At 50.7% G+C, this 24340-nt stretch overlaps 8 protein-coding genes across 8 annotated transcripts; 3 read left to right on the forward strand and 5 right to left on the reverse strand.

The window, feature by feature from the left end:
- Positions 1-5912: 5912 nt before the first annotated feature.
- Positions 5913-6724, reverse strand: SODALDRAFT_225 (hypothetical protein). The gene is made up of 2 exons (XM_028607361.1): positions 6129-6724; positions 5913-5998 (listed from the first exon to the last, which is right to left on the reverse strand). The coding sequence occupies exons 1-2, from the start codon at positions 6665-6667 to the stop codon at positions 5992-5994; spliced, it is 546 nt and encodes a 181-aa protein (XP_028469595.1). The 5' UTR covers positions 6668-6724; the 3' UTR covers positions 5913-5991.
- A 376-nt stretch (positions 6725-7100) lies between these two features.
- SODALDRAFT_325977 (hypothetical protein) lies at positions 7101-8410 on the reverse strand. The gene has a single exon (XM_028610045.1). The coding sequence runs from the start codon at positions 8349-8351 to the stop codon at positions 7152-7154; it is 1200 nt and encodes a 399-aa protein (XP_028469596.1). The 5' UTR covers positions 8352-8410; the 3' UTR covers positions 7101-7151.
- A 906-nt stretch (positions 8411-9316) lies between these two features.
- SODALDRAFT_374214 (hypothetical protein) lies at positions 9317-10342 on the reverse strand (the record flags this gene model as incomplete). Its single annotated transcript, XM_028614660.1, has 3 exons — positions 9317-9871; positions 9976-10157; positions 10244-10342. 3 exons carry the CDS (start codon positions 10340-10342, stop codon positions 9640-9642), a joined length of 513 nt encoding a protein of 170 aa, XP_028469597.1. The 3' UTR covers positions 9317-9639.
- Positions 10343-10427: 85 nt separating this feature from the next.
- SODALDRAFT_353910 (hypothetical protein) lies at positions 10428-14798 on the reverse strand (the record flags this gene model as incomplete). Its single annotated transcript, XM_028613668.1, has 3 exons — positions 10428-13313; positions 13412-13626; positions 14717-14798. 3 exons carry the CDS (start codon positions 14796-14798, stop codon positions 10428-10430), a joined length of 3183 nt encoding a protein of 1060 aa, XP_028469598.1.
- Positions 14799-14824: 26 nt separating this feature from the next.
- On the forward strand, positions 14825-16641 carry SODALDRAFT_335794 (hypothetical protein; the record flags this gene model as incomplete). The annotated part of the gene is made up of 3 exons (XM_028612546.1): positions 14825-14842; positions 14971-15652; positions 15773-16641. 3 exons carry the CDS (start codon positions 14825-14827, stop codon positions 16639-16641), a joined length of 1569 nt encoding a protein of 522 aa, XP_028469599.1.
- A 586-nt stretch (positions 16642-17227) lies between these two features.
- On the forward strand, positions 17228-20496 carry SODALDRAFT_302678 (Spc97/Spc98 family protein). Its single transcript, XM_028608931.1, has 3 exons — positions 17228-17511; positions 17601-18267; positions 18348-20496. The coding sequence occupies exons 2-3, from the start codon at positions 17644-17646 to the stop codon at positions 20097-20099; spliced, it is 2376 nt and encodes a 791-aa protein (XP_028469600.1). The 5' UTR covers positions 17228-17511; positions 17601-17643; the 3' UTR covers positions 20100-20496.
- A 547-nt stretch (positions 20497-21043) lies between these two features.
- Positions 21044-22378, reverse strand: SODALDRAFT_302682 (hypothetical protein; the record flags this gene model as incomplete). The annotated part of the gene is made up of 1 exon (XM_028608932.1): positions 21044-22378. One exon carries the CDS (start codon positions 22376-22378, stop codon positions 21044-21046), a length of 1335 nt encoding a protein of 444 aa, XP_028469601.1.
- A 161-nt stretch (positions 22379-22539) lies between these two features.
- Positions 22540-23406, forward strand: SODALDRAFT_342 (hypothetical protein). Its single transcript, XM_028613064.1, has 2 exons — positions 22540-23304; positions 23372-23406. Exon 1 carries the CDS (start codon positions 22701-22703, stop codon positions 23178-23180), a length of 480 nt encoding a protein of 159 aa, XP_028469602.1. The 5' UTR covers positions 22540-22700; the 3' UTR covers positions 23181-23304; positions 23372-23406.
- The last annotated feature ends 934 nt before the right edge of the window (positions 23407-24340 follow it).

Raw genomic sequence — 24340 nt, forward strand, 5'->3', positions numbered from 1 at the left:
TAAGGCAGCCCTCGAGGAAGTAAATAAGTAGTCCTCGAGGAGTAGAGCGTAGTCTTAAGGAGCGAGGGAGCCTCCCCTTAGAAGAGGGAGGCTAGCGATTAATCTGATTCTTTAGCTACCCCTACACTTTCCTATCGTAATCCCTTCGTGATCCTACCTGGTTCCTTACTTAACATTACCTTTTCACTCTTTGCGACTACCCATTTAACATATACGTTAGGGCCCGTACCAAACTCTAGTAGAGGCCGTTACATAAAACAGCTCTAGTATAAACGTCGGTGGTTTTATTTTGGTTATTTTGGAATAGAATAAGCTGGTTATTTTCTATGAGGCCGTAGATTCTCTTCTTATCTAGGACGGGAAGGCTGATAATATTTATACCTAATTCGGAATATATAAATAGTTCTAAAGTAGTATTATTTTTTCTGAATCCCTGAATTTAATAAAGCAGTCACTAGTACCTGTCATTTTTAGTTTATTTATATCACCCTAACTAGCAGTACTTTTAGTAGTTTTATTTATAGAAAAGAGCGTTTTATTTACGATAACGTGTGCTATAGTACCACTATTAATACAGAAATTCAAATCTAATGTAATTAAACTATCTGAAATCCTCTTAATCTTTTCTACTACCCGTCCTATATTTATATTAGTATTTTAAGGGGTTTTATTAATTTAGGGTTTATTCTAAAGAATAAATACCTATTTAATATCTATTAGGTCTGCCGCGTAGGGGTCCGGGAGACGTAAAGGCTTAGACATAATAGGAACGTCTTAAAAAAGAACCGCGTTATCCGAGTCTTTTTCTTCTTTTTCCTAATCTTCTTCTTCTTTTTCTTTTTCTTCTTCTAATTCTTCTTCTTCTTCGTCCTGCTAATCTTCGGCTTTATCGTCGGTATTAGCTTCCGAAAAAGGCTCCTCCGTAGGTGGTAAATCAGAAACTAAATTAATAGTTTCGTCGTTACTTATTTTCCCTAGGAGCTTCTATTACTCGCACTAGCGGAAGAAATTAAGTATTTTAGTCTCTTATAACGATAGCTTCGACGGTGCCGTCTTAGTCTTTGGTGGCTTTTTATTTTTGTTTACCCGATTTTAGGTATTTTTCCTCGATCCTGAATTTCCCTTAACTACTTAGCCTATAAGGGCTTTTTTAGGGTGTAAAAAGAAATAGTTCGTCGGTAGATACCTAGATCTTTTATAGTTACTATAAAACAGGTTCTTCTGCTAGTAGCCTCTATTCGACTATTTCGTCTAATGTTTCTGATTTGTCTATGCTTTTATAAGCAGGGCCTTTAAGGTAGAAGAGTCGACTTTCCTCGACGTATCTATTAGTTTAGTAACGATTTTATCGAACGTATAGCTATTAATATTATACCGAAAAGCCTATATAATCTACGAGGTGATTATATTATAACGCCTATCGAGGCGGTTTAGAGTCTAGGTAAAAACCACCTTATTAGGTAGAATAATATCCCTTCCTCAAAGAATAATTAACCTTTCTTAGACTTTATATAGAAACTCCTTAAGCGTGGGGAATTCTAAGATATCTAGGTTAAAAAACGACGTAAGGATATCCTAGTTTACTTAAAACCCTTTTTTCTCGTATAGGGATTTTAGCTTTTCCTAGATTTCTAAGGTAAAATTAACGTCCTAAACCTATATTAGGGGCCCGTCTTATAGAGCGGAGAGTAGATTTTTAGTAGTCTTTAAATCTTCTTCTTTTACCTTATTAGAGATATCTTTAGGCAGGGGTTTTATAAGCTCTTTTAGAAGCTTTCCCTTATATATAAAGTAAGTACGTATAGCTATCGTCTAGGTTTAGTAGTCCTGACTACTCTTTAGCTTCTTTACGTTAATTTCCTTAAGTTTAGCCTGCGCGGGTATCTTAAGAGCTCCTAAACGGTATTTATTCTATTTATTTTAGATAAGAACTAACGAAGTTATACTATAAATAAGGAAAATAGTTCTTTTCTTTATTATTTTCTTTATTCTAAGTATAGACGTAGTTATTATAGTGATACCTTTATTTATACGGGTCTAAAGTAGAACCGGTATATAGTCCTTTATTCTAAAAGAGGAAAAAACAGCTTTATAGATAAAGAAAACGATACCTGTACGTGCGGATAACAGAATTCCTTTATTTCTAAAGATAGTATTCCTTTATTCCGGCGGATCTAAAGTAGGCTCGGTTAAATTCCTTTATTCGCGAGGATCCTAAAATAGGTCTTCGCGGAGCGAGGGGATTAACGGTCGTGTAGAAAACACGATATTTATATAGGATTCCACGGTCGGAAAATATATAGGGAAAATCTTAGGTAAAACTAAAGACTTATAAGTAACGAAGATATCCCAGTATCAATAACTAGAATAGCCCTTATAGTATGTCGTTATTATATCCGTACGTAAAGAATAGTGCACCCGTTTAATTTACGTAATCGTAGGCTTTTATAGTTTTTCTGTAAATTTTTTAGATTTATAAGCGTACGACACAGCCGACTAACCGATTAAACCGTAGGATCGTAGATATAGGTATATAGATATATAGGGTGGTAGGTAGGTAGGTCGGTAGGTAGGTAGGTAGTATATAAAAAGGAATATCGGATAGGAATAGGGACTATTATTTGGAATCGGGGGATTCTCTTTTTGGCTAACGACCGTAGGTAATTAAGGAATACGTTGTTTCGAGACTTTAGTCGAGCTTTTCCGGGCTTATAACCTTTTAAAGATCTTTGACGATATCGGATGAGCGGAAGGGACGACAGTCACGAAAAGTGGTGGAAAAATAAGAAGGTAATAATAGGATTATAAGGTAGGATCTCTGCGCGCGTATTATGTCTTCTTCGGATCGAAAAAGTGATTAAGATAAAGGATTTCGAATAAAGAATAAAGAAAAGAAAGCAAAGAACCGAACCGAGGGAACGGGTTAATATTCTTTATTCTTTATAAAAGGATCGATATCGTAATAGTATTATAATAAAGATCGATATCGTAGTAATATCGTAATTCTTTATATCCTTTGTCTGACTCGTATCAGATGAACTGACTCGAAAGAGAACGGTCTAGGCTTGCAGGGAAGATATCCTTTGTTCGAGTATAAAGGATATACTCGAAGGATATCAAGGATATTATTAGTAATAATAATAATATCAACAGTATTTAACTTAGCTACGTGTGGATTAATAGATTAAGGAGTAGTAGTATCGCTTATAGCCTCGCCTATAGCCTTATTAGAGGCTTCGCTAGTATTGTTAATTTACTCCGAGGTACTTCTTATAGCGGTAGGCGTAGGAGGATCGTTAGGCGCCTATAGTAGCGTTAAAGGTGTAAAAACGGGCGTTATTTTTAAAGAAGAAGAGGTTATTAAAGAGGGGAAAATTAGTGCCGTTATTAAAGAGGTAAAATCAATAATTAAAAAGGGTAAATTAACGGCAGGCACAACGGCAGGCACCGTGCCTACCGCGGCCGTGGTAGCCGTTCCACGTAATACCTCTTAGTTAGTAACCTATTAGTTTTTAGAGGCGTTTTCGGTGGTTTCTAATCTTCCACTATCTATTACCCCCCTAGATATCGACGACTAAGGTTATTATTAACACTATTAATAACGCCTTTTCTCTTATAAAGCCTTTATCGTGGAGTTCTATTACTCTAGCTACTACCGCAGGCATTAAAGTAAACCCTTAGTTAAAGAGGTATTTAATACCACCTCTTCACCTATAAAATAAGAGGCAAAATATATATCGTAAGCCCTATTATTAGAATCCTTAGACTATTCGGCAGTAAAATTAGATACTTCCTTAGACTAATTCTTCTCTTATAACTTAGCTTTTACCTGATTTTTCGCCTTATCGATGTTCTTTCTAATATCCTCCCGGAATCTCTTTTAGCGACCTTTATCCTAGGACTTAATAATACGGTCGTAGCGTTCCACTACCTCCTTTAAGGGCGTAAAGCCCTCCTAGCGCCGCGTAGAGTTAACGTTCGGGCAGTTCTGCCACGGAGCGTAGTAGCGAGCGTTCCTTCCTATCTTAACGTAATTGCAGATCTATTCCTACGTTACGATTATTAAAGAAAAAGCCTCCTTTCCTTATTACTACTAACCTCCCTAACTAGTAGGCTACTATCTACTATCTTGATCCTTTCCTAGGAATATTGCCGTATAAAACGATAACGCTATAGGCTTCTTATTAAGCCTATAAGGATACCTATAGCGTAACCAAACCGTATATTCATTTATAACCTCTATAATAGTAGGTTAGTCTTCCTTATCTTCCCTTAAAATCTCTGTAAAGCACGGTTCTAACCACTCCGGAGCTATAATACCCATAGCCCTAAAGAACGTATTAAGCTAGTACTCTTTACTATTAGAGGATCTAACGCTATAGGTCTTCGAATCTTGGTATAGCGATATAAAGTCCTAAAGCTAACGCTTATAGGGTATCCTGCGTATATTTTATATATATTCCTTCTATTATCGTTTAATTAGTGACTTCTAGGCCGCGTTAGTAGGTTTAAGATAGTCCTTTAAGGCGATTAGAATATCTTTAACCTCCTTCTTCCCTATATACTAATCTTTAACGTTAGGATTAACTATCTTCGCGATATAGTCGTAAAGAGTAGCTAGACCTCGTTACTATTACTAATATCTATTTTCTTTTACGTTCTATAGCTTAAACTTACCATCCCAGGTATTATTATCTTCTTCCGTTAGCTTTAGAGGTTCCGAGGATTCGAGTCTTTGAGGATATTTAGATTCCTTAAGGTTTAGATCAATAAGGTTAGATACCTGGTTAGCGTAGGCTATCTGTATAATAGCCTCGATCCACTAACGCTATTCTTTTAGTGAGGTGAGGATCGTATAGCCTATTATAGGTATCACCGTAACTAAGGCTATCGTCTAACTAACTAGGACTATAGGAAAATAAACTATCAGAACCGACTACGAGAGAATAGGCGTTTAAGCGATTAAATAAGGAAGGATTAAATAGAGCGATTAAGCGATTAATTACTTAATCGTTTAATTAAAAAAAAGCAGGCGGACTTAGCTAATAGAACTAAATTACCCGCTATAGACTTAAAGCTATTAATCGTCTTCTAAGCTACAGGATCTTCCGGAATAGCTTCGTTTATTAGAACGCCGGGCTTATAACTATCAGCATATAAATAAGGTACGTAAAAGATATATATATGCATTTAAGAAGAGTAAAAGATACTCTACGGAAATATCTAACTATAAGGTAAAAGGAGGGGAAATCGATATAGATACATCGGTCGGAAGTACTCCATCCGAGTACATAAATAGCGCAAGTTACACCTCGATAAGTTTGTGGTAGTATCTGATAATACACGTGCTAGGTCGTTATTAGACTCCTGCGTAACGCTAAATCAGCACTCTACATAATAGCGAACTTTAAGTTTTTCCTGTAGCGATAATATAGCCTAAAGATTACTATAATCCGCCTGGATAGAGAAAGATCCTTTTAGAAAGATCTTAAATAGGAGGGCCGTTTATAGTTATTAAAGGAGGGAACACAGGTGCCGTTAAAGACACAATTATAGGTGCAATTATAGAAGACGTTAAAGTAGGTGCCGTAGATGCCGCCGGAGGCGTGGAAGGCGTTATAAGGCTTCTTTACCCTATTCCACGTGCCTCTTAATTAGGTGCCTCCTGCTATTCCTACTATTATTATTCTTCTGCAGATTCTGTAGTAGTTATTAAACCTGCACCTCTATCCACCCCCCTAGAAGCACCAGCAATAGCAGCAGTAGCAGCCTCCGCTATAGCCTCCCTCGTGGTATTCTGCTCTAGCAGCTGTTAAAGCAGAAGATCGGCAACGTTAATAGTAATAGCGAGAGAATCGTGGAGTTAATAATCCACTAGCAGATTTAATTACTCGAAGACCTCTTCGGTAACCGGCGGCTCTATATCGCGATCTTTATATAACAGTTTTTCGTTAAAGGTAATATCTCTCGTGCGCAGAATCCTCCCTAATTTTAGCACCTAAATTCGGTATATATTAGTGCTCTTATAACCGATTAAATAGCCGACATATACTCTTTCGGCTAACTTAGCGTTAAACTTACGGCCTTATTAGTAGTTAGCGGTTAGAGGATAGGCTCTATAACTATACCTCTCTAAGTAGTTAATGTGAGGAGGCGGCAGTGTCCTGTCGCTCTGCAGCATCATGTAGAGCAGGGTCTCCATATGCATAACCTCGTGCTCGAAGCCCACCCATATAGCACGGGCTACGTCTCTTGGGACACTATCTTGGCCGTCCTTGTACAGCCCCTGGAGTCGAGGCCGGACACGTTGCTGGTATTCTGTAATCTCAGAAACCGGAGGCCATTCATCGGGGATCTCAGAGTGCGCATGGCATTGCTCCGGGTTGTCGACGTCTGGGTCAACACCCCTCTCGAAGATGGAATGATAATAAGCCGGTTCAGTGGGTGGCTGTCCGGTTGTCTTGGACAGCTGGATGTCTAAGAAAGTGGGTATGTGACCCAGATAGAAGATACAGGCATTTCGCAACTTGATGGGCTTCTCGTGGAGTTCCTCATTTGGGATCATGCCCCTGGCGATGATATTCCACGCCTTCCAGAGAGCCGCCCATTCCTCCAGGGAAGGCAACGAGGTCGCTGCATAAGACGTCGGATCGAGACAAAACTTCATTTTCTCAGAACTGTACGATATGTCAATATAGGAATGTGAGAGTAGTGCACATGTCGATTCCATTCAAGCTGTAAGCACCGGTAGATGGTGGAAGCTCCTTACCTCAAGGTACTTGATAAGGGGGGTTTCCCTCTATTTCTTTTCGGACCCTCCCATGATCCATGAACAACGTCATTAGTACGCGGGTTCCCCGCAAAGATACCTGCAGTAGCCGTTTCTACCTTACCCTATGCCTGGTCGGTCCTTCCACATCAGCATCGTATGGTATACCGTATTCCCGGTTTTTCACCTCAGGTACATTGAGATGGCCCGAACCTCCGTGTCCTCTTATGACCAACCCTCCCCGAATTCCCGGCTTGGGGGACCCGGACGACGATGGTTGACCAGAGACGAGATGCTTAAAAAAAAAAATTTGCTTCTTTCTTCATAGCGACAAAGGAGAGGGCAGAGGGCCCCTTGGTGCTGCTAAGGAATTTCCCAATGTCTACGCCTCATACATAGCGGTTTGCGAATTCGGCTTCCAATCCTTCAGCCATTGTCCTATAATCTTCACTTCCTTGTCCACGAAGTCCATGAATTCGCCGTCCTCCATGCGCAGATCGAAGTCCGGCACATGGTTCCCCCCTTTCATAACCAGCACGGGCGTCTGGTCCGTCGACTCTCTGGGCCCGCCCGGCCGGAACCGCGAGCTGAGCGTCGCCGAGATCCACGGGTCATTCTCGCCGTTGCAGAACAGCACCTTGTCGAACTCGGCGTCCCAGCCGCCAGTGTACCGGTTGATATCCTCCGTCGTGTGACCCTTGGCGCTGGCCGGCGCAAACCCGCCCACCTCGGGGAAGTAAAGGTCGCACATGCGCTGGAAGTATTGCGGCCGCAGCAACCCCGACACGACGTTCTTCCCGTCCGACACAGGGGGCCCTACTTGCCACCAATAGAAAGGTTCGTTGCACAACAGCCAGAACCACGCCCGGTCCGCGCCGAGGTCGTGTGGCCGGTTGAACTTCTCGGGATGCCCGAACGTGCTGCACGACCCGTTGGAGCACCGTTCCCCGTAATGTTCCTTGATCCAGGTCGCATACCCCGGAAGGGCCGCCTCCAAGCCCACGCCGGCCTGGTCGTCCGAGGGGACTACCGTCCCGTTGATGGCGGGTGCCTCGAGACGGTCGCAGAACTTGAACACCGAACCGGGATCCACCTGCCACTGCCCCAGCGGCTGCGCCAGGTAGGCCACGAAGTCACCCGTTTGGTCGAGGCTCCCGAGGCCGAACTGTTCTTTGAGTTCCCGAATGTCTCGCTCCGATCCCTCGTCGAATATGCGGTCGAGGTGGCTAACCACCCGGCGTACGTCGGCCGAGCAGTTGGGAGGCAGCGCCGCCTCGGTGACCGCGTAGTATGTCCAGAAGTCGTGGATGGCCTCCACGACCGCAGAGCTCGCGTGGTAGGCTGCGAACACGCCCGGCTCGATCCTCGACGTCCAGGCGGCCAGCGCCCCCGGGTAGCTGCCGCCCATGAGTACCCACGGGGACTGGTCCGCGTTTGACTTGCCGTCGGGATCGAATTCCAGCTTCACATGCTGGGCGAACCGGGTCTGGTCCGTGATGGACTGACGGACGTCGAGATGCTGGAGGGTCTCCGCGGTGAATTCGTCGCGGGGCAGGGATTCGCCGAAATATCGGTCTGTCATGTTTGTCAGAGGGCTCGGATCGTCCCGGGGATTCCCGGAAGGCGAGAGTAATTCATTGTTCATGTCAGGGGGGGTTATCATACGTTCGAAGAGAATCAGCGCCCCGTTGAATATCTGCGCGTACATCCCGGGAAGGGTATCGTTGCCAAGCCACCCAAGCCCCTGACCAGCGTCCATCTCCCCGGCGTTGAGCAGGAAAACGGGAGACCCCGGACCTCCCCAGTAGTCATCGTTAAACCAGTAGCGCTGTTGAAAAGTCGACCCGGATGGATTGTCGTGGTCCACCAGCTGCTCGAATGTTCCCTTGCCGACTCGTTCTGGAGCGGGATGGCTCCGAGGTCGAATACCTCCTGCAGGCCGAAGAGGAAAAGGAGGAGGAGGAGGAAGAGTATCTTGAGGCCTCTCGTCAAAGCTGGGGCCTTCGGAGTAGGTTCGGACGGGCGTCACGCCAGCGAGTGTATCGGCCAGCAAGGCAACGAAAGGGAGGAAGACGCGCAATGCCATGGTGTGGTGTCACAGGGGAAGAACAACAGAGTAAACCCAGCCTCTGTGAGCGGAAAAGACACTTCTTCCGGGTCTTCCCTCAAAGCTTTCAACCTCAAGGCGAGGCAATGCCTTTTTGCAGTCAATCTTCAACCAGTCAGTCTTATCTTATAGAGCTCGTCGATAAGCGTCGCAACACGCCAACAGCGAGGCATGTCTGTTCATGCGATAGGACTGACTCGTCGCCTGTCCAACCAATCCTGTCTACAAAGATATTTGATAGACATGAATCTCTCGTCTAAAATCAGCAAGGCCATTTGCCATTCGAAGGATTTGGACAAGGGTCACGATAACTAATATCAGGATTCAACCTCGAACCATTCACATGTCTGGGGAGCCTGGCTTTAAACTCCAAAGCCGCGAACGGCACGAAGAAGGGTAACTCTAGCGTCCTGGGCTTGTGAGTGTGCACCAAGGAGCCCGGCGTCTCGGTCATGGTTGGCTGTGCCTGTCTGCGAGCCTGTAGGCAAGACAAGCTAAGAATCCAACTGTAACGGCCTCCTAGTCATTGCTACGCTTTCTCCGTTTAGGGGGGGAAGGAAAGCCGGTTAGGAACAGCAAGACGGCGTAAACTCTCGCCACAAGCCCAAATCCTCTGAAAGGCAGTTTAGCCTTCATTTAAACCTGGGACCAAATTAGCGATGCGTTGCGTCTTACGTCGTTGTACCGCCCGGCCGGTGGTGGCGGCCACTGGGCTACCCGTTTAGCCCGTCTATCCGTAGACTGTAATTAAGTAGCAAGAAGCTCAAGAAGTTGCCGGCTCCGAGGTTGCAAAATGGTCGAGTCGACCACTCGTCCCCCATCGTCGCGTCATCGCGTCGTCCGTTGAAGCTGCCAACAACACACCGGCGAACTCGGGAGAAGCAGCTGACCGCAAATACTGCGCCTTGACTCGACGGCGATAATCGGATGAAGTCGGATCAAAGACCGGAGATTTTCTGACTCCCGTAGCATCCGCGATGCCGCCTCTTAGATCACTTTCGTTCAGTTTACATTGCAATCCGGTCCAGATAAGGCTGCCTGACTCAATGTCTGGCTATCAAGCATGCAAAACCTCATGGCGAAAATTCGCCGAGGTCACCGTTGACCACGGGTCGGGGCACTGATGTCACCGGTGGGTGCATCGAGAATGCAAATCACAAGGAGAGAGACTAGGATCCCAAGTTGGTGACCATTTTGCGCGGGCAATCTGACGGTCCGCCCTAGATATTGGCTTTCGTCAACGGTCGATCCATGACTCGGCGTATTCTCTGTCTCCAAGCCCTAGCACTCGAAGAATAAGCTGAACAAGATGGAATGCTGGGAGGGGAAGAGGGGGGAAAAGAAAGAAAGGAAGGTGGAAAAAAAACAAAGATCTCGATGTGGCAGTTGAAGTTGTGCGAATGCCTCATCAGAAGCGAAGCCCATTCTTCATTTATGCAAGACGTCTCTTGTAGATCCGAACACATGTCTCAGTTCCTCGGGAGACCAGAAAAAAAAAGTCGCAATATCCGTCGAAACTAGACGTGTTCTGAGGCTAAGTTGTCATACAAATCAGCAGCCAAGTTCGGATGATGCTGCCATCCCCTCTGCTGCCGGGATGTGGTCAAAGACGAGCTTGGTTCCGTCGTCGTCCACGGCACCCATCCCCGGCTCCATCGGCCACAGACTCGGCAGTATCCCAAAATCGCCAAATCCTATGAAATCCGGAATATCGACGTATGAAGTCCCGAACCGCTTGCCTTCCACGTCTTCCATGACTTTCAAATCCGAACCGATCGTGGTGTCGGGGACCATGATCGTGCTGTCTGCCGCGGGACTGTCGGATCCGGTGAGCTGTTGGGACACGGGACCGTAGTGGACGTGCTGATGGCATCTCGCTTCTTCCCTCATGCCCGGGAAATGGTGGGCATCGGGATTCGGCGTCGGTTGGGTCCGGGGGCCGTTGATGGCCGAAAAGGAGGAGAGTTGCGACCGGGAAGACGTTCCCACACGTTCGGGGGCGATGGAAGAAGCACTGTCTGCATGGTTCGTGCGAGTTCCATGAGATCCGTGAGGTCCGTGAGCTCCATGTGGTCCATGTGGTCCCTGTGGCCCATCGTAACCATCGGCGTAACTGCGTTGTCGCTCCTCCTCTATAATGGATGCGTTGTTCGTGATCCCTTCTTGTCTCTTCACCCACTCCTCGATCCCGCCCGTATCTCCGCCCATGCGGATGCTTAACCTCTGTCCTCCCCCATCTTGACCCCTGGCGATTTTTTGTCTTCCAACATTCCGATGGTAGTCCGCTACCACTTTGGCAAAGAATTCCTCGGCTTCTCTAAATTTGGCCACGTATACAGCGGCCAGGTTCGAGTGTTGCGCCAGTTTACCAAGTGCGTCGAACGTCACTTTGGTGCCACTTGCTGTCCCTGTCCCTGTCCCTGTCCCTGTCCCTGTCCCTGTCGCCGTGGCGTCCGTGTGCCCTCCCAGAGCGCGATCCCGGATTTCCTCTTCGCTGACCAGGGAGTTGTCCATGTCCATGTGGGGAAAGTGCCGAGCGTAAATGCCAATGAAGGCCGCCTGCCAGATGGCGAACACGACGAGCGAGGAATGCGGCAGCTTGTCCCCGCAGATTTCGATCAGGTCGACGATGTCCCTCCCCGCGCGGAACAGTTCTTTCGCCGTCTCCTCCCAGAACACGGGCGGGACCTCCCCGGGCGTGAAAGTGGGAGGATCCAACGGCCCGCTCGGCTTAGCACACTTGATGGGGATGAAGGGAATGTACTCGCGAAGCAGCATGATCTTGCACAGGGAAAGCAGCATGTGGAGCGAGACGTAGGTAGAGGCGCCCTGGCGATTGTCGTGCTTGAAATAGTTGGACCGAGAAAGTGTAAAGTTCATGAACACCTTTGGGTTTTGGAGCCTCTCGCCGAAGCAGTCGAGCTGCCGTCGCAAACGGGCGAAGCGGGCTCTTTCGTCGCACGGGGTGATGCCCTTGGCCTCGGAAAACCGGCCCCCGGAATAGCTGTACCGGGAGATGTCGCCCCAGATATCGACCAACTGCACGAAAAGAGCGAGGGCATTCGGGCTGTTCTCGACCACCGGTCGGGGATCCGCGCAATCGTTGTCGGACGTCTTGAGGAAACCCGTGTACACCTGGCGGGTCAGGTCGAAGTCTTCCTCGGTACACGGCAACTGGATCTGCAGGTCCTCGGAGCGGATCAGCGAGACGCGTTCTATGCCGCAGGACAAGAGGCGATCGAGGATGAAGCAGCTGAACATGGTGCGCCTCCTCACTTCCCGGTCAATGATCATGTCTTCCGTCATAACGGGGGGCGGTTTGTCCACGAGAGGCTGCCTGTCGCCGAAGCCGAGCTTGAGGGCCTGCGCCATTCGGACGGCCATGCCGACGTACATCCAAGATCCCAGGCCGTCGTGGTTCCTGGAGATCCATTCGTAGAGGCCAAGCATGAGGAGGGCTTGCACCCGTTCCACGGTGGCCTTGGTCATGGCGGTCTTGAGAGAGCCGAGCGCCTTGTCGAGGGCGTTGGCGAAGAACTCGGAGGCGGCGGCCGCCTCTGACCTGATCCGGCCGGCACGGGACTTGGAACCCACAGTCTTGTCCTGCGACGCGGGGACCGAAGGCGTCGACCTGTCTTGCGACTGATGGGACGACATGTGGTCGACGTACTTGACGAGGTCGTGGTGATACCGTGCCGTGAGGGCCAAGAGCCCGAGGAGAACCAGGTTGAGCTCGGGGGAAGTGGACGACGCGGTCCGGTCTTTATCGGACTGGAAGATCTTGTCTTTTAGTGTCGGGATGTGAAGGAAAGGGAGCTCGGTGGCAAAGTGACGCTTGTAAGTGGAAAAGATTTGGTCCCAAACGTCCCTGTCGAGGAAGGGCGCCGACAGGATATCCTCGGCATAACGCCGGCTGTCCTGGACGGAGGTGTCCACGATCTTCTTGAACCGCTTCCTTTCGTGGCCGGATTCTTTGTCCTGCCTGAGATTGGTGGGGGGGTCGGATCTCTTGGGGGGAAGCGGCGACGGATCGGGCCACTCGCACTTGTGGCCGGACTTGATACAGTTCTCGCAGGCGGCATCCAAATGCCCGGTGTTGTCGCACTTGATCTTCGACCTTCGGCATCGCAAGCAGGCTATGCTAGACCGTATCCGGGTAGGGCCCTCCATGTCTCTCGAGGATTTCTTCGTGGCCGGGAACCCAGCCACTGTCCTCTGCTCATGGTCCTCGGACGTCACCGGGGCTACGACGACATGGGACTCTGCTCCCTCGGATCGGGGCGTGCCAGGGGGCCAGAAGGGACGGGGCCTCGGGGCAGCCGGGGGGCCCGAGCCTAGGTCTGGCGTGGAGACTTCGGCAAAGGGCGTCTTGGGCGTGGTCCGGGCGGAGGGCAGAGACAGTGTGTCATCAGGGCCCGATTTGGGAGAGAGGACTGACTTGAACCAGTCGGAGGAAATGGTGGCGGTTTGGCCCGGGCGCGGGCCGTGAACGATACAGAAAAAGGGCCGGTTTCATTCAATTGGACCAGGGTCACTGAGGTTGTTGACGCGTCGTGGGGTGGTGAGGATGATGCGTAGTAATTGGGGAATTCGGTTGGTGCGTTTATGAACGTGTCCTTGCTGGAGATACTCAAGATGAGATGTGAGATATCTGATATCTGATGGATGCTAGAGAGAGGAGATTGAGAAAAGGTGCGTGCGAATGTGGGCGAGTGGTGGTCGCGTGAGTGAGAGAGAAAGGAAAGTGTGTCTGTCGGTTGATGGAGTTCGCCGACGGGTGTATAGGTAAGGTAGTGTATCGTGTGGCCACTGGAGGTTTCTCGGCCCGATAATGTTCGGTTTAGAAAGCCACCTCGAAGACTAGTAAGAGAAAGAATCGAATATCATAAGACGGTACGTTAAAGGGGATCCTGACGAGATTCGGCAGACATTAAGGTAGGTAGGCCGAATATACTCCTTCCCGTTCTTATATAAGGATACAACGTCCGTACTTCATGTTAACCTCTGAAGATGAAACGGATCGGGGAGTTTATCTGTACATTATTAATTCCGAAGCACGATGTACGTGCTTTGTGCCGGCATATTCTACCCCCGGCTCCGGGCCCCGATTTGCAGTGGATCGGACATAGGCTTCGGATTTAAGACTCTAACAAGTTCGGATTTCTTTTTTCCCCTTTTCTTTGCGTTGTTCCCTTCCCTTTCTTTCTTATTCCTTTTTCTTTTCCTTCTTTTTTTTTTTCCTTCCCTTCCCTTGGTCAGTACGGAGGTACTTGTACGGGGAGATAGGTACGCACCTACCTACCTACCTATGCTCTCACACTACCTCCCTGCCTTACCTAAGGTACCTTAGGTACAGTAGGAGTCTGTTTCAACGACCAGTGTAATCGCGACATTACTCGCGACACCCCTGACAGGAGCTACATAAAAAGGAGGGGAAAGCGCGTAAGGAGCGTGGCCACAATCCGACGTCATTGGCGCCCCTCCTATGGTGAGAGTTTGGCGAGTTGGAGCTTAAGCGCTTTCTAAACGAAGACGAGCTTCTTCTCAGAGCACCGCCCCCCTTTCGCTTGTCACATTTCTCCATGTGACGTTTATGACGGGCCTCTAAGTATCCGTACAAAGTTAATTAAACCAATCCCATACTTGTTCCCTGATCTTGCGAATATTCGAATTCTCGCCCATTAACCAAACCACCCTTCTTTCTCCCTTCCTTTACCGTCTTAGCAATACGGCGGTCACTATAATTAGCACCATAACAGATATTTACGCACCGAGTATATTCGTGCTTATAACAACTCTCCTCTTAACAAACCCGTCTCCCAACAACTGTCAAGACGAACCTTCTCCGCATTCCCGCACTTGATACCTGGCCTGGCGACCCTCAAAAGAGTCGCGCAGAATCTCGCGCAGAATCTCCGTCATTCCCTACCCAGTCCTCTTACTTCAACATGGCTTCGGGACAAAATGTACGGCTTCCCCTCCCCCCGCAATGCACAACGCAACAGACTGGCAGTCTGATCCCGGCTTCTCGTTCATGCGCTTCTCGATTGGTCTGCTTTGCTGCGTTGGTGGCTCACAAAAGAATACGTGTTAGGATCCCAAGCTGCTCTATGCCATCGATGGCGTTCAAGCGTATCATATCAGCAACGGCCAAGAAGTGCCTCTAAACCCTGCTGGTCCCCAGACGCTGTCTCTTCTGATGGTGCCGGTCTCGTCACCTTTCGCCGACATCTCTGGCCTCGGCACCCCCGCAGAGGACTTCTATCTGCACCTGCATTTGCCGCCGGAGCTCGACCTTCCTTTGCCAGCCACTACGCAGATCTACCACCAACCGCCATCCAGCTACCTCATCCCGAGATGGGATCTGGGTCCCGACAGCGGCGCCTTTACTCGCATCGAGTTCCCCAGGGCCGGCAGCAGGAAAGGCCTGCAAGAAGACGTTGACACCTTCGAGACCATACTCGCCCAATGCACCGCTTTTCTCGAACGCACGCCCGCACCCCACAAGTCCAGTGCCGTACCTGCGCCGACCCTTCAGGCCGCATCGTCCGCCACATCGTCCGCCAAATCCGCCGCCAAATCCTCCGCCAAGTCAGAAAAGCTTCCGGCCTACAATCCGGCAGCCTTCCAACCGGGAGAGGGCTATGCCCAGGGCAGCCACAGCTCGAACAAGGGCGGCAAGATAGTTCTGGTCGATGAGGAAGATGGCAGCGTCATTGGCGAGCTGACCGATGGATATCAGCTGGATGATAGCAGCATTAAGCCTGGCTCCAAAGGTACCAATTTCCTAACCTCCCCCTCCTCCTCCTCCTCCTCCTCGCGATTTCCCCCTACCCTCACCTACTTCAACTTATCAGTTATTGTTGGATCATCACTAACCCGGTTGTCTCTCCCAGAGCCGGTCGAAATCGCCTTGCCCGCCGACAGCACCCAGGCCGTCACAGTACAGCCAGCGTCTCAGGAGTACATGGATATGGCCATGCACCCGGCGTACAAAAAATCCTCTCTCGTGAGCAGCGCATCCCGAGCGTCGAGGCTCATCGTCACCTCGTCCGACATCATCGCCAAGGGACTACAAAGCGGAGCCGAGGCGTTCGCTCACAACACCACGCCGGTGGCGAAGCCCGTGACCTTCAACCCCGCCACACACGAGCACATCCGCCGCATCAACCGTTTCTCCAGCAAGGCCGCCGACATGTCGGCAACCACCGTCGGCCAGATCAGTCGAGTTGCGCAGAACGTCGGTGCGTCTTTGGCGGGGAAGAAAACCGGGGCCGGGAGTGGTTACGACGAGGACGGCAACCCCATCGAGTCGTACAAGCCCGGTCTGCTCAACAGGAGCCTGATGGCATTCAACACGGTCGTCGACGGCATCGAGCTCGCGGGGAAGAACCTTCTGGGCGGCACCACGTCGAGCATCACCCAGATGGTAGAGCACCGGTGGGGCCCCGAGGCTGGCCAGGCATCTCGGAATCTCGGGGGCGGTTTCAAGAACGTGGGGCTCGTCTACATCGACGTCACCGGCGTTTCCAGGCGGGCCGTGCTCAAGAGCGTTGCCAAGGGCATGGTTGTGGGCAAGGTCGCCAACGGTGGAGGCCGCATCATCGTCGGGGGCGGCGATGGAGGGTCCGTACCCCAGCCTCTTTTGGAGTATAGGGACAGCAGCAGCAAGAGCGGCACGGCGAGTATCATCACGGCACAAGGACAAGGAGGAGTCGGGAACGGACAGAACCGAAACCGTGCCGGTGCCGGTGCCGCTCCCTAATTCCTACCACAGTGGCTTAGAGTCTGACCTGGACGGGTTCCAATCTCAGCTTTGAATTTCGGGCATTGGGATATACGTGAATAGATGAGCAGAAGCTGACAAGAAATGTGTTGTGATGCATTCGGGCAGCTGTCTTTTCTGTTCCTTGTTTCCCCCCCCCCTTTTCTTGGCCCTTCTTTAATTGGATTGAAGCAGCAAAGCGCCTATGACCTCAATCGTGGTCCAAATACGGAGAAGTTGCACAGAAATATATATGCGCCCAGAGTGGAAATACATTATACATTATGAACGAGGACTGGTCCTAGTCGAATCTTAATTGACCTGCCCTGGAATTTTCAAGGTCATCAGATAGGCATAGCAGCGGCATCACGATGTATTCAAGCGCTTGTTGTTGATTAAACCGAGAGGAAATTGATGGTACTCCTGGGTGCCGTACAAAGTAATTAGGTACCTAAGGTAACGTGGTGTAGGTACGTTACCTTAGGTAACTCCAACGGTACCTACCTTACTAATTACAGCGGTTGTACAGCCTGATCGCTGACCGTATACCGCTAGCAACTTCACCAAAGACATCCAAACCCTCCCCTGCAATCACCAAAGTACGGAGAAACCAACATGTCAATTCGACTACAGCCGTCCCGTTGGTGAGAACTCCCGGGGCTCTTTGATCGCTCTGGTTCTCTTACTCGCCGCCAAACCTTACCTCTCTACCTCTCCCCCATTTCCCCTACAGTGTCCTACAACAAGTTCCCTATGTGCCGCCTTGAGATCCTGGGCAGTCTCATTCTCATCATTCATGACATAGCGGCATACCTCAAATCCAAACGAATCCAAAGGCGGAAAGCTTCCGCCGCATGAATGGTTCGTTCGGTAAGCACACCGAACTCCCTGCCCAAATACTTGCTTCCTTCCCTAGCTACCGAGCAGACTCCGTACTAACCACCAGCTTCCCCCACCAGATCCTTGAGCCGTTCCGACTTGTAGACGATCATACCATCTGCTATGCTGCACGAGATCCTACTCTCTTTATCCGGGAACCCCTCGCCGCTCCTCCGTACCGACAACCCATCTGATGCCTTCCCCCTCGTTTCCCCGTCCGAACGAGAACTCCTCGCCTCAGTGGCTCACCTGAGCGACTTGCACATCAAGCTCCAAAGCCATGTCGCCCAGATAGTATCGGTCGGCCATGCGTCGACAATCTGCCGCGCCACCGCGACCGCAATCAAGTCCGTACATCTCACTGCCTTCCGCCGCAAAGTCCGCGAGGTGGAGGAGGGTATCCTGCGCAGGGACCCGGACCTTGTCGGCGCCTACAACATCGTGCCCCTCACGGCCGTCGTAAGCGAGTTCTCCGGTTGGACAAGGCGTATGGAGTGGCTGTGGGGGATTGTCCAGTTCATCCTCACCGGGAACAAAGGCAATGGCTGTCGCGGCGCGCAGCTTATTGATAGGCTTCGGACTGAACTGCAGACGGGCTATCTGGACATTGAACAAACTGCCTTGAGCCTCATATCCGCTGCGGAGGCGGCATGGTTGAAACAAGTGTCGGCCTGGATCCTATACGGGCGACTGCCGAGCTTTGGGGGAGAAGATTTCTTCATCCAGAAGGCGAAAGACGCCGTTGAGGTATGCCGCTCTTTCCGCCGTGTCTTTTGGGGTGTTTTGGGGTTGGCCAAGATCGATGTCGCTGAATCTGATTCTTCTAGGGTTATGTCATTGAACCTACCCTGCTCCCAACTTTCGTCAGCGAGTCCGCTGCATCTTCCATGCTGTTCATCGGGAGGTCTCTTAACTACGTGCGTGAGAAGAGCAGCACCGAATCTGGCCTGCAGGGACTCGACAACCTCTCCCCACACCTCAAAGAGCTATCCGCCCTGACGTATCCCCTTGAACCCGCCAGCCTATCTAGAGCCATTACCACTATACGGATTGGCCTGTCAAGAAGCACGCTGCAGAAGCTGCTGCCGCTCTCAAGAGTCATCGACACCCTACGATTTCTTCGCGACTTCTTCCTCTTGGGGAGGGGGGAGTTCGCAATGGCCCTGACCCAGCAAGCAGACGCAAAGCTTCGTAGCCGGTGGAAGCGAGCAGATAACCTCGCCTACGAGAAGCGCGAGGGTCTGGGGGCATTCGCCGTCAAAGAAGGCGAGGTCATGGCCGTGCTAGCCAAAACGTGGGCCTCCATGGGCTTGATGCAAGGACAGCACGCGGACGAGGACCAGGATCTTGAGCTGGCCCGGGAGCTGCTGCACTTGCAGCTGACCAAGTCGAAGCCAGATGCCCCTCTGAGCCTCGGCTACGGTCCTTCGCAACAGATCCCCCGAACGCTGGCTACGACGCCTTTCCGAAATCTCCTCTTTTCCGTACCCGTGGTTTTGACCATGGAGATCCCCTCACCGCTAGATATGTTCCTCAGCCCTTCGGACCTGCAAACCTACTCCATCGCCAACCCCTATCTTCTCTCTATCCGCCGAGCACACATTCATCTCACAGACCTATGGAAGATCACATCGCTTCGAAAACATCACCCGGCGCCTCCGGGCCCACCCGCCGGTAGCACGCGCAGTGGGAAGGCCAAGGTCCGGCTTCTTCGGGATCGCTTCAGGGTACGATCCAACGTCATGCGCAGCACGTGGGTGACGGCGAACGCGGCCCTGTTCTTCCTCGCCGAGACGGAGTCGTATCTGCAGACCGAGGTCGTCGCGGTCCTCTGGGACGGTTTTCACGCTTGGATGACTGCGCACGAAGAGAGGGTCCGACCAAGACCACCGTCGTCGGAAGCTGTTCCGAAGGTGACGACGACCGCACCACTCGAGGGTACATGCGACAATGGAACCGAGGACGTTTGGCTAGCCCAGTCCACTTCGGCACTCCGCATCTCTGCCAGAAGCAGGGGGGAACACCCCGCCGTTCCGACCCCGGCCTGCCGGCGCCATCATGACCCCCAGAGCCTCGCAACAGCACACGCCTGCTACCTCGCAGTTCTCTCCCATCGCCTTCTCCTCACCTCGACTCCGTGGACCGACTCGCTCTTCGGCCTCCTCGTCAACATCGACCACCTCGTCGCCCTGGTTCAGCGTCTCCAGGGGATCTGGACGTCGATGGACCTGGAAGCCGACGCGGGCGTGGTGGACGCCTTTATCGACCTGGAGAACGAGGAGGCTGACGTCAAAGCTGCCCTACAAGAGGTGGAGAGGAAAGTGAAGGGAGGCGTGGAGGAGGCCATCGCTGCGCTGAGGACGATGGAGGCCGATACTGGGTTTGCCGATGATATTGATCGTGTTTCAAGGAATGTGGCATCTGCAGACCCAGGTGAGGACGGCGTCTATGATGCGCAGGGACAATATATTCCAGAGAGGGCCGGCGGCGTGGAAAGGCTGCTGATGAAGCTGGAGTTTGGAGGATGGTTTACCGGATCAGGCGCAGAAGCCATCGGACTGGGCAACGAGACTTACTGAACGTTGCCGGCGGGGTGATCAAAAATATCAGAGGCTCAAGTATGTTGCAGTTGAATTTCTGGGGCACCCAAGACCAACTGGGTGGTGATGACAAGGAACGCGATTTTCCATGCATGATTTATTCCGACGTTTGGGGGGACTGAGCCGCCTATTTCTCTGGCCGCTACGGGACCCATGATCACCCGTGTGGCTTCTTCTTTGGCGCAAGACGAGGGCGGTAACGTTAGAAGGCATCATGAAAACACGTGAGAGATGATCTTTAAGAGCATTGGTGGTCTGTAGATATGGTGTCGTGACTTACATCACACCTCTCGTGACACTGAGGTTCGGTCAACTGGGAATAGTCAAGCATGCTTGTCATTCGAATTAACTATGTTATGCATATTATGTACCGCATCATCTGTTATTTCGTGGACTGGGTGCGATTTCTCGACTTGATTTGTGACATTGGGCTTTCGGCAATCCAAGCAGGTAGCCCACGGCCACAGATCTCTGTGCTGCATCGGTATGATGACTCTGTTTTGCTGTCCTTTTCCCTTTGTTTCTTCATTTTCTTCTCATATCACATATGTATGTTTTGATTGAACATACCCGTTTGTCTCGCTCGTCCTTCGGCTGCTCACCAGGTTCATGTTTGACTCTGATATGACACAGATAATATAAAGAAAAATAGTATAAGACAAGGACTCCCGAAGTTAGATGAGGGAGTATGAGAAGAGGAAAGAAAAAAAGTGGTCAAAGAGAAAGAAGAAGAAATAAAGAAAGATAAGAAAATTGTATATAACACAGGGGATCGAAGGTAGGAAATCCGTGGACGCAACGACTGAAGAGAACAGGTATGGACTCTTCTTCGCCCTAGCAGCCCGAGAGAGGAAAGCGGTGTTAGTTTCCTGGGGTCCATGACACAACAGAGGTTGTTGATAGCCGCATAAAGTGTATACGTTTCAGTACAGGGGGGTACGATGAACGGGACGGAACCTGCTCGGTCTGGGTGCAGGTTCAGAAGCACGGCGCTGCAAAAGGCTGCGCATGATGGCTTTCGGGCCTATCTGTTCCAAGTCGACGGTTTTGGATGTCAAGGGGACGGGGATGCGATGGACTTTCTTGGGCTGCCATCGCCTTTTGATGCAGTCGTCGATGAGTGCGATGAGGCCTGTGGCGACGATGACATGGGCCACATCAGTCGCCGCATCCAGTATGCTCTGGTCACTAATCCACATGTGACAAGGGGGGATCCAGCCGCCGGTGGCTTCGTCGATGTGTATTTGGTTGGGGGAACGTGTCTCGGGGACGATGTGGGCGACAGGGACAGAGCTGCTGCCGTCTCGCAGGAGGTGGAATGAAACGATGTCGATGTTCTTGTCGACAACACGTTTCCACTGGTATTTATGTCCCCACCACTCGAAGTCGTAGCGCTTGGACTTGTTGTTTCCTCGCCTGGAGACTTCGACCCGAGCATAGTTGGCGAACTCGAGCTTGATGGTGTTTGTGGAGGATGGAGGGGCCCTCCTCCGCTGGCTGTGGATGGAAGAGGCGGAAGAGGAGGAGGACGAGAAGGAGGGGGAGAAGTGCTGGCTGTCATATGAATGGCTAGACTGCGGGCGTCTGGAGGCGATGGACCTCAGGGCAGCGGACATGGACTGTCGTCGTGTGACTACTGGGCCGCCGTTCTCCTTCACTGTATCGAGATACTTCCGCTGGGAATGGCACACCTCGCGACCCGAATCCCTGCAGTACCTCCGTAGAGAGAATTCCCTCCTGGTCAAGTCGTACATGCGAAGGTGAAAGAGCTGCATGGTGAGCTGACGTCGTCCCGGCACGATGGTGTCGACGCGGAGATTCATGTTCCCGTCGGGAGTCAAATCGTCATGACGTATGGAAAGCCGATCCATGGAGGGAAAGAGTTGGGCGAAGTCATGTGGGGTGGAAGGGCGGACGTCGTGATGGACGACGTCAGGCCGGTAGTAGATCGGCAAGGGCGGGATCTTTTGATCTTCGTCGTGCGTACCGAGGTCGGATTCCGTGGAGAGGTCCTCCTCCGAGGCAATGGCCGAGTCAAATGTGTCGGAGGACGACCTGGGGCAGCAGCTCGTGGAGGGGGAGATGTCTTCCTCGTAGACTGGTTGAAATTTGGAGAGGAACATGGGGTTCTCGACGGATGCTTGAGTGCTGGCGTAGAGAGACGTAGGCGCCGTGTTCTCGGACACGTACGTCTCATAAGAGTCGCATGTGTCGCGGCTGGGGCCAGTATGCGGTCTCGGACTGTTGGATCTTGCCATTGTGCGAAGCGTGAAGCACGGGTTTGAGGGAGGGGAGATGAGGAAGAGGTGTATGGACCAGGAGAATGGAGAGGAAAGAATAGGAAGAAAAAAAAACCCCCGAAGAGGATGACACCGCGAAGGTTATCACTCTTTGAACTCGACCGATTTGGCGTCGAGAAAGCAATATGAGAGGAAGATCGATAGTGGTAAGCTTCTCTTAGTTGGATAAGAGGGAGAGCAGATCAAGGAGTTTGGCTCACGCCAGCCTTGAGTTCAAGTTCAAGGTTACTATCTTGCCTATTAAGCCTGGTGAATTGGGGGGTGGGAGCCTTGGGTAGAGATGATGGATTCACTGGACCACTTGAATCACTGGGTCGCCGGGTCACCGGATGCGCACGAGTATGGCCACGATAGAAGTAAGTTGATTCTCAAATGGGGAAAGGGGGTCGAAGGATGTATGGTTAAGTGGGATGATATGATGGGCGGGATGATGGGCAAGGCGGTCGATTATCGAGTGGATGAGCGAGACCAATATCGAATGAAGGCGCTGGCCGATAGTTCCGACCTCTGGTGGGAACATCATCGTCCGAGGGCAGCCCAAGCCCCAAGAATACTAAGAGAACAGCACCAGATGGAATGGCATCTATGCATAAGCGCATGCCGGTTCCGTGGCTTGGTGCTGCTGTTGCTGCTGCACCTCGAAGGCATGAACACACGACACGCTGCTTGGTTGGTTGGGTGGGTGGACGTACAAAAAGGAAAAAAAGAAAAGGAAAAGAGGAGAGGAAAAAAAAGGCGAGCTTCTATCTGTTCGTCCTAATACATCCACCCAACACATTCCATCACCACGTCATGCTGCTCATTCACGGAGGAAGGAGAAGGGGAGGCAGACTTGGAGGCAGGTGGTTGTAATGGAAGTGGTAGGATGCAGTTACGTCCAAGAGGTACGAATCTACGATGTTAAAATGGCACTCCGGAGTACTCCTACTCACCTTAGACTGTATAAGGTAGGTAATAAGTAAGGTACATGTACCTCCGTACGTACACCCACCCAGGCAATTGCCAGCGAGCTGCAATGTTGTACTCGGCAATGTACGGAGAGGAGTAATTACCGAGAAATCATTATCTTTGTATAATAAGGGGAGCCGACACCACCCGAACCAGGGAAAGGACGACACGACACAATACGCAGCGCGTACATATCAGGCAGTGTGCTGATGCCTGACTACCTAGGTAGGTAGGTACCTTTACCTACACCAGGAGGAATTCTTTGGATAAAGTACGAAGTAATCGATTAACCCCCACCCAACAACGTAACGCCTCGAGGCTAATGGCTTTTAGACGCCTTGACTTGAATATCATCTCGTCCTCCAGCTCCAGTTCTCTCTCTTGCTCTCTCTTTTCTTCCTATTCTTTTTTTAAACCCTTCACGAGTTGGTCATGCATGTGCATGCAGGACGAGCGTTGTTCTCCTGTTCTACAGATAGCCTGTCTTACGCGGACCAGGTTCCCCATGATTCGTTCGTCACATCCACCTCTTGGCACCAACTGTCTCCGATCGAGCTTCTAGACTGGACCGCGGCCGTGTGGCAGGTTTCTATTCGTTGAAAGAACCCACGATGCCATGAACCTATGGTTCTCCTTGGTTCGCCTCGCGTCACGCTGGGCTTGCCTGCGTCAACCCTCCCCGGTGGCGGATGCCTTATACGGGCTAATTAGGGAATAGATTCTGCTGTGCTGTCTGTCGTCTTATGTATGATTCGGACAGAAGACTCGGAGCTCATGTCCAGTGTGCAGTGCTGAGAACTCCCCCCCCGACAAGCCTTGGAGTCGAGGAGGTCTGAGAGTTTGAGCTCGCTGGATCGCATCTCTGTTATCTGTTATTAGAGACGAGCCTCAAGCAGCCTGCCTATCCCCGGGCGTTTTACTCGGGGTTAGTTGAAAGCCTCGATTGACCGACCCGTCGCTGAGATTGGGTTC

The sequence above is a fragment of the Sodiomyces alkalinus genome, assembly GCF_003711515.1.
Source record: "Sodiomyces alkalinus F11 unplaced genomic scaffold SODALscaffold_1, whole genome shotgun sequence".
Lineage (NCBI taxonomy): Eukaryota > Fungi > Ascomycota > Sordariomycetes > Glomerellales > Plectosphaerellaceae > Sodiomyces > Sodiomyces alkalinus.

Coding starts and splice junctions, on each gene's coding strand:
- SODALDRAFT_325977 (XM_028610045.1), bottom strand. CDS start 8,351: ATGACAGACCGATATTTCGGCGAATCCCTGCCCCGCGACGAATTCACC.
- SODALDRAFT_225 (XM_028607361.1), bottom strand. CDS start 6,667: ATGAAGTTTTGTCTCGATCCGACGTCTTATGCAGCGACCTCGTTGCCT.
- SODALDRAFT_302678 (XM_028608931.1), top strand. CDS start 17,644: ATGCTGCACGAGATCCTACTCTCTTTATCCGGGAACCCCTCGCCGCTC. Junction 18,268..18,347: donor AGGCGAAAGACGCCGTTGAG/GTATGCCGCTCT, acceptor TGATTCTTCTAG/GGTTATGTCATTGAACCTAC.
- SODALDRAFT_342 (XM_028613064.1), top strand. CDS start 22,701: ATGATGGATTCACTGGACCACTTGAATCACTGGGTCGCCGGGTCACCG.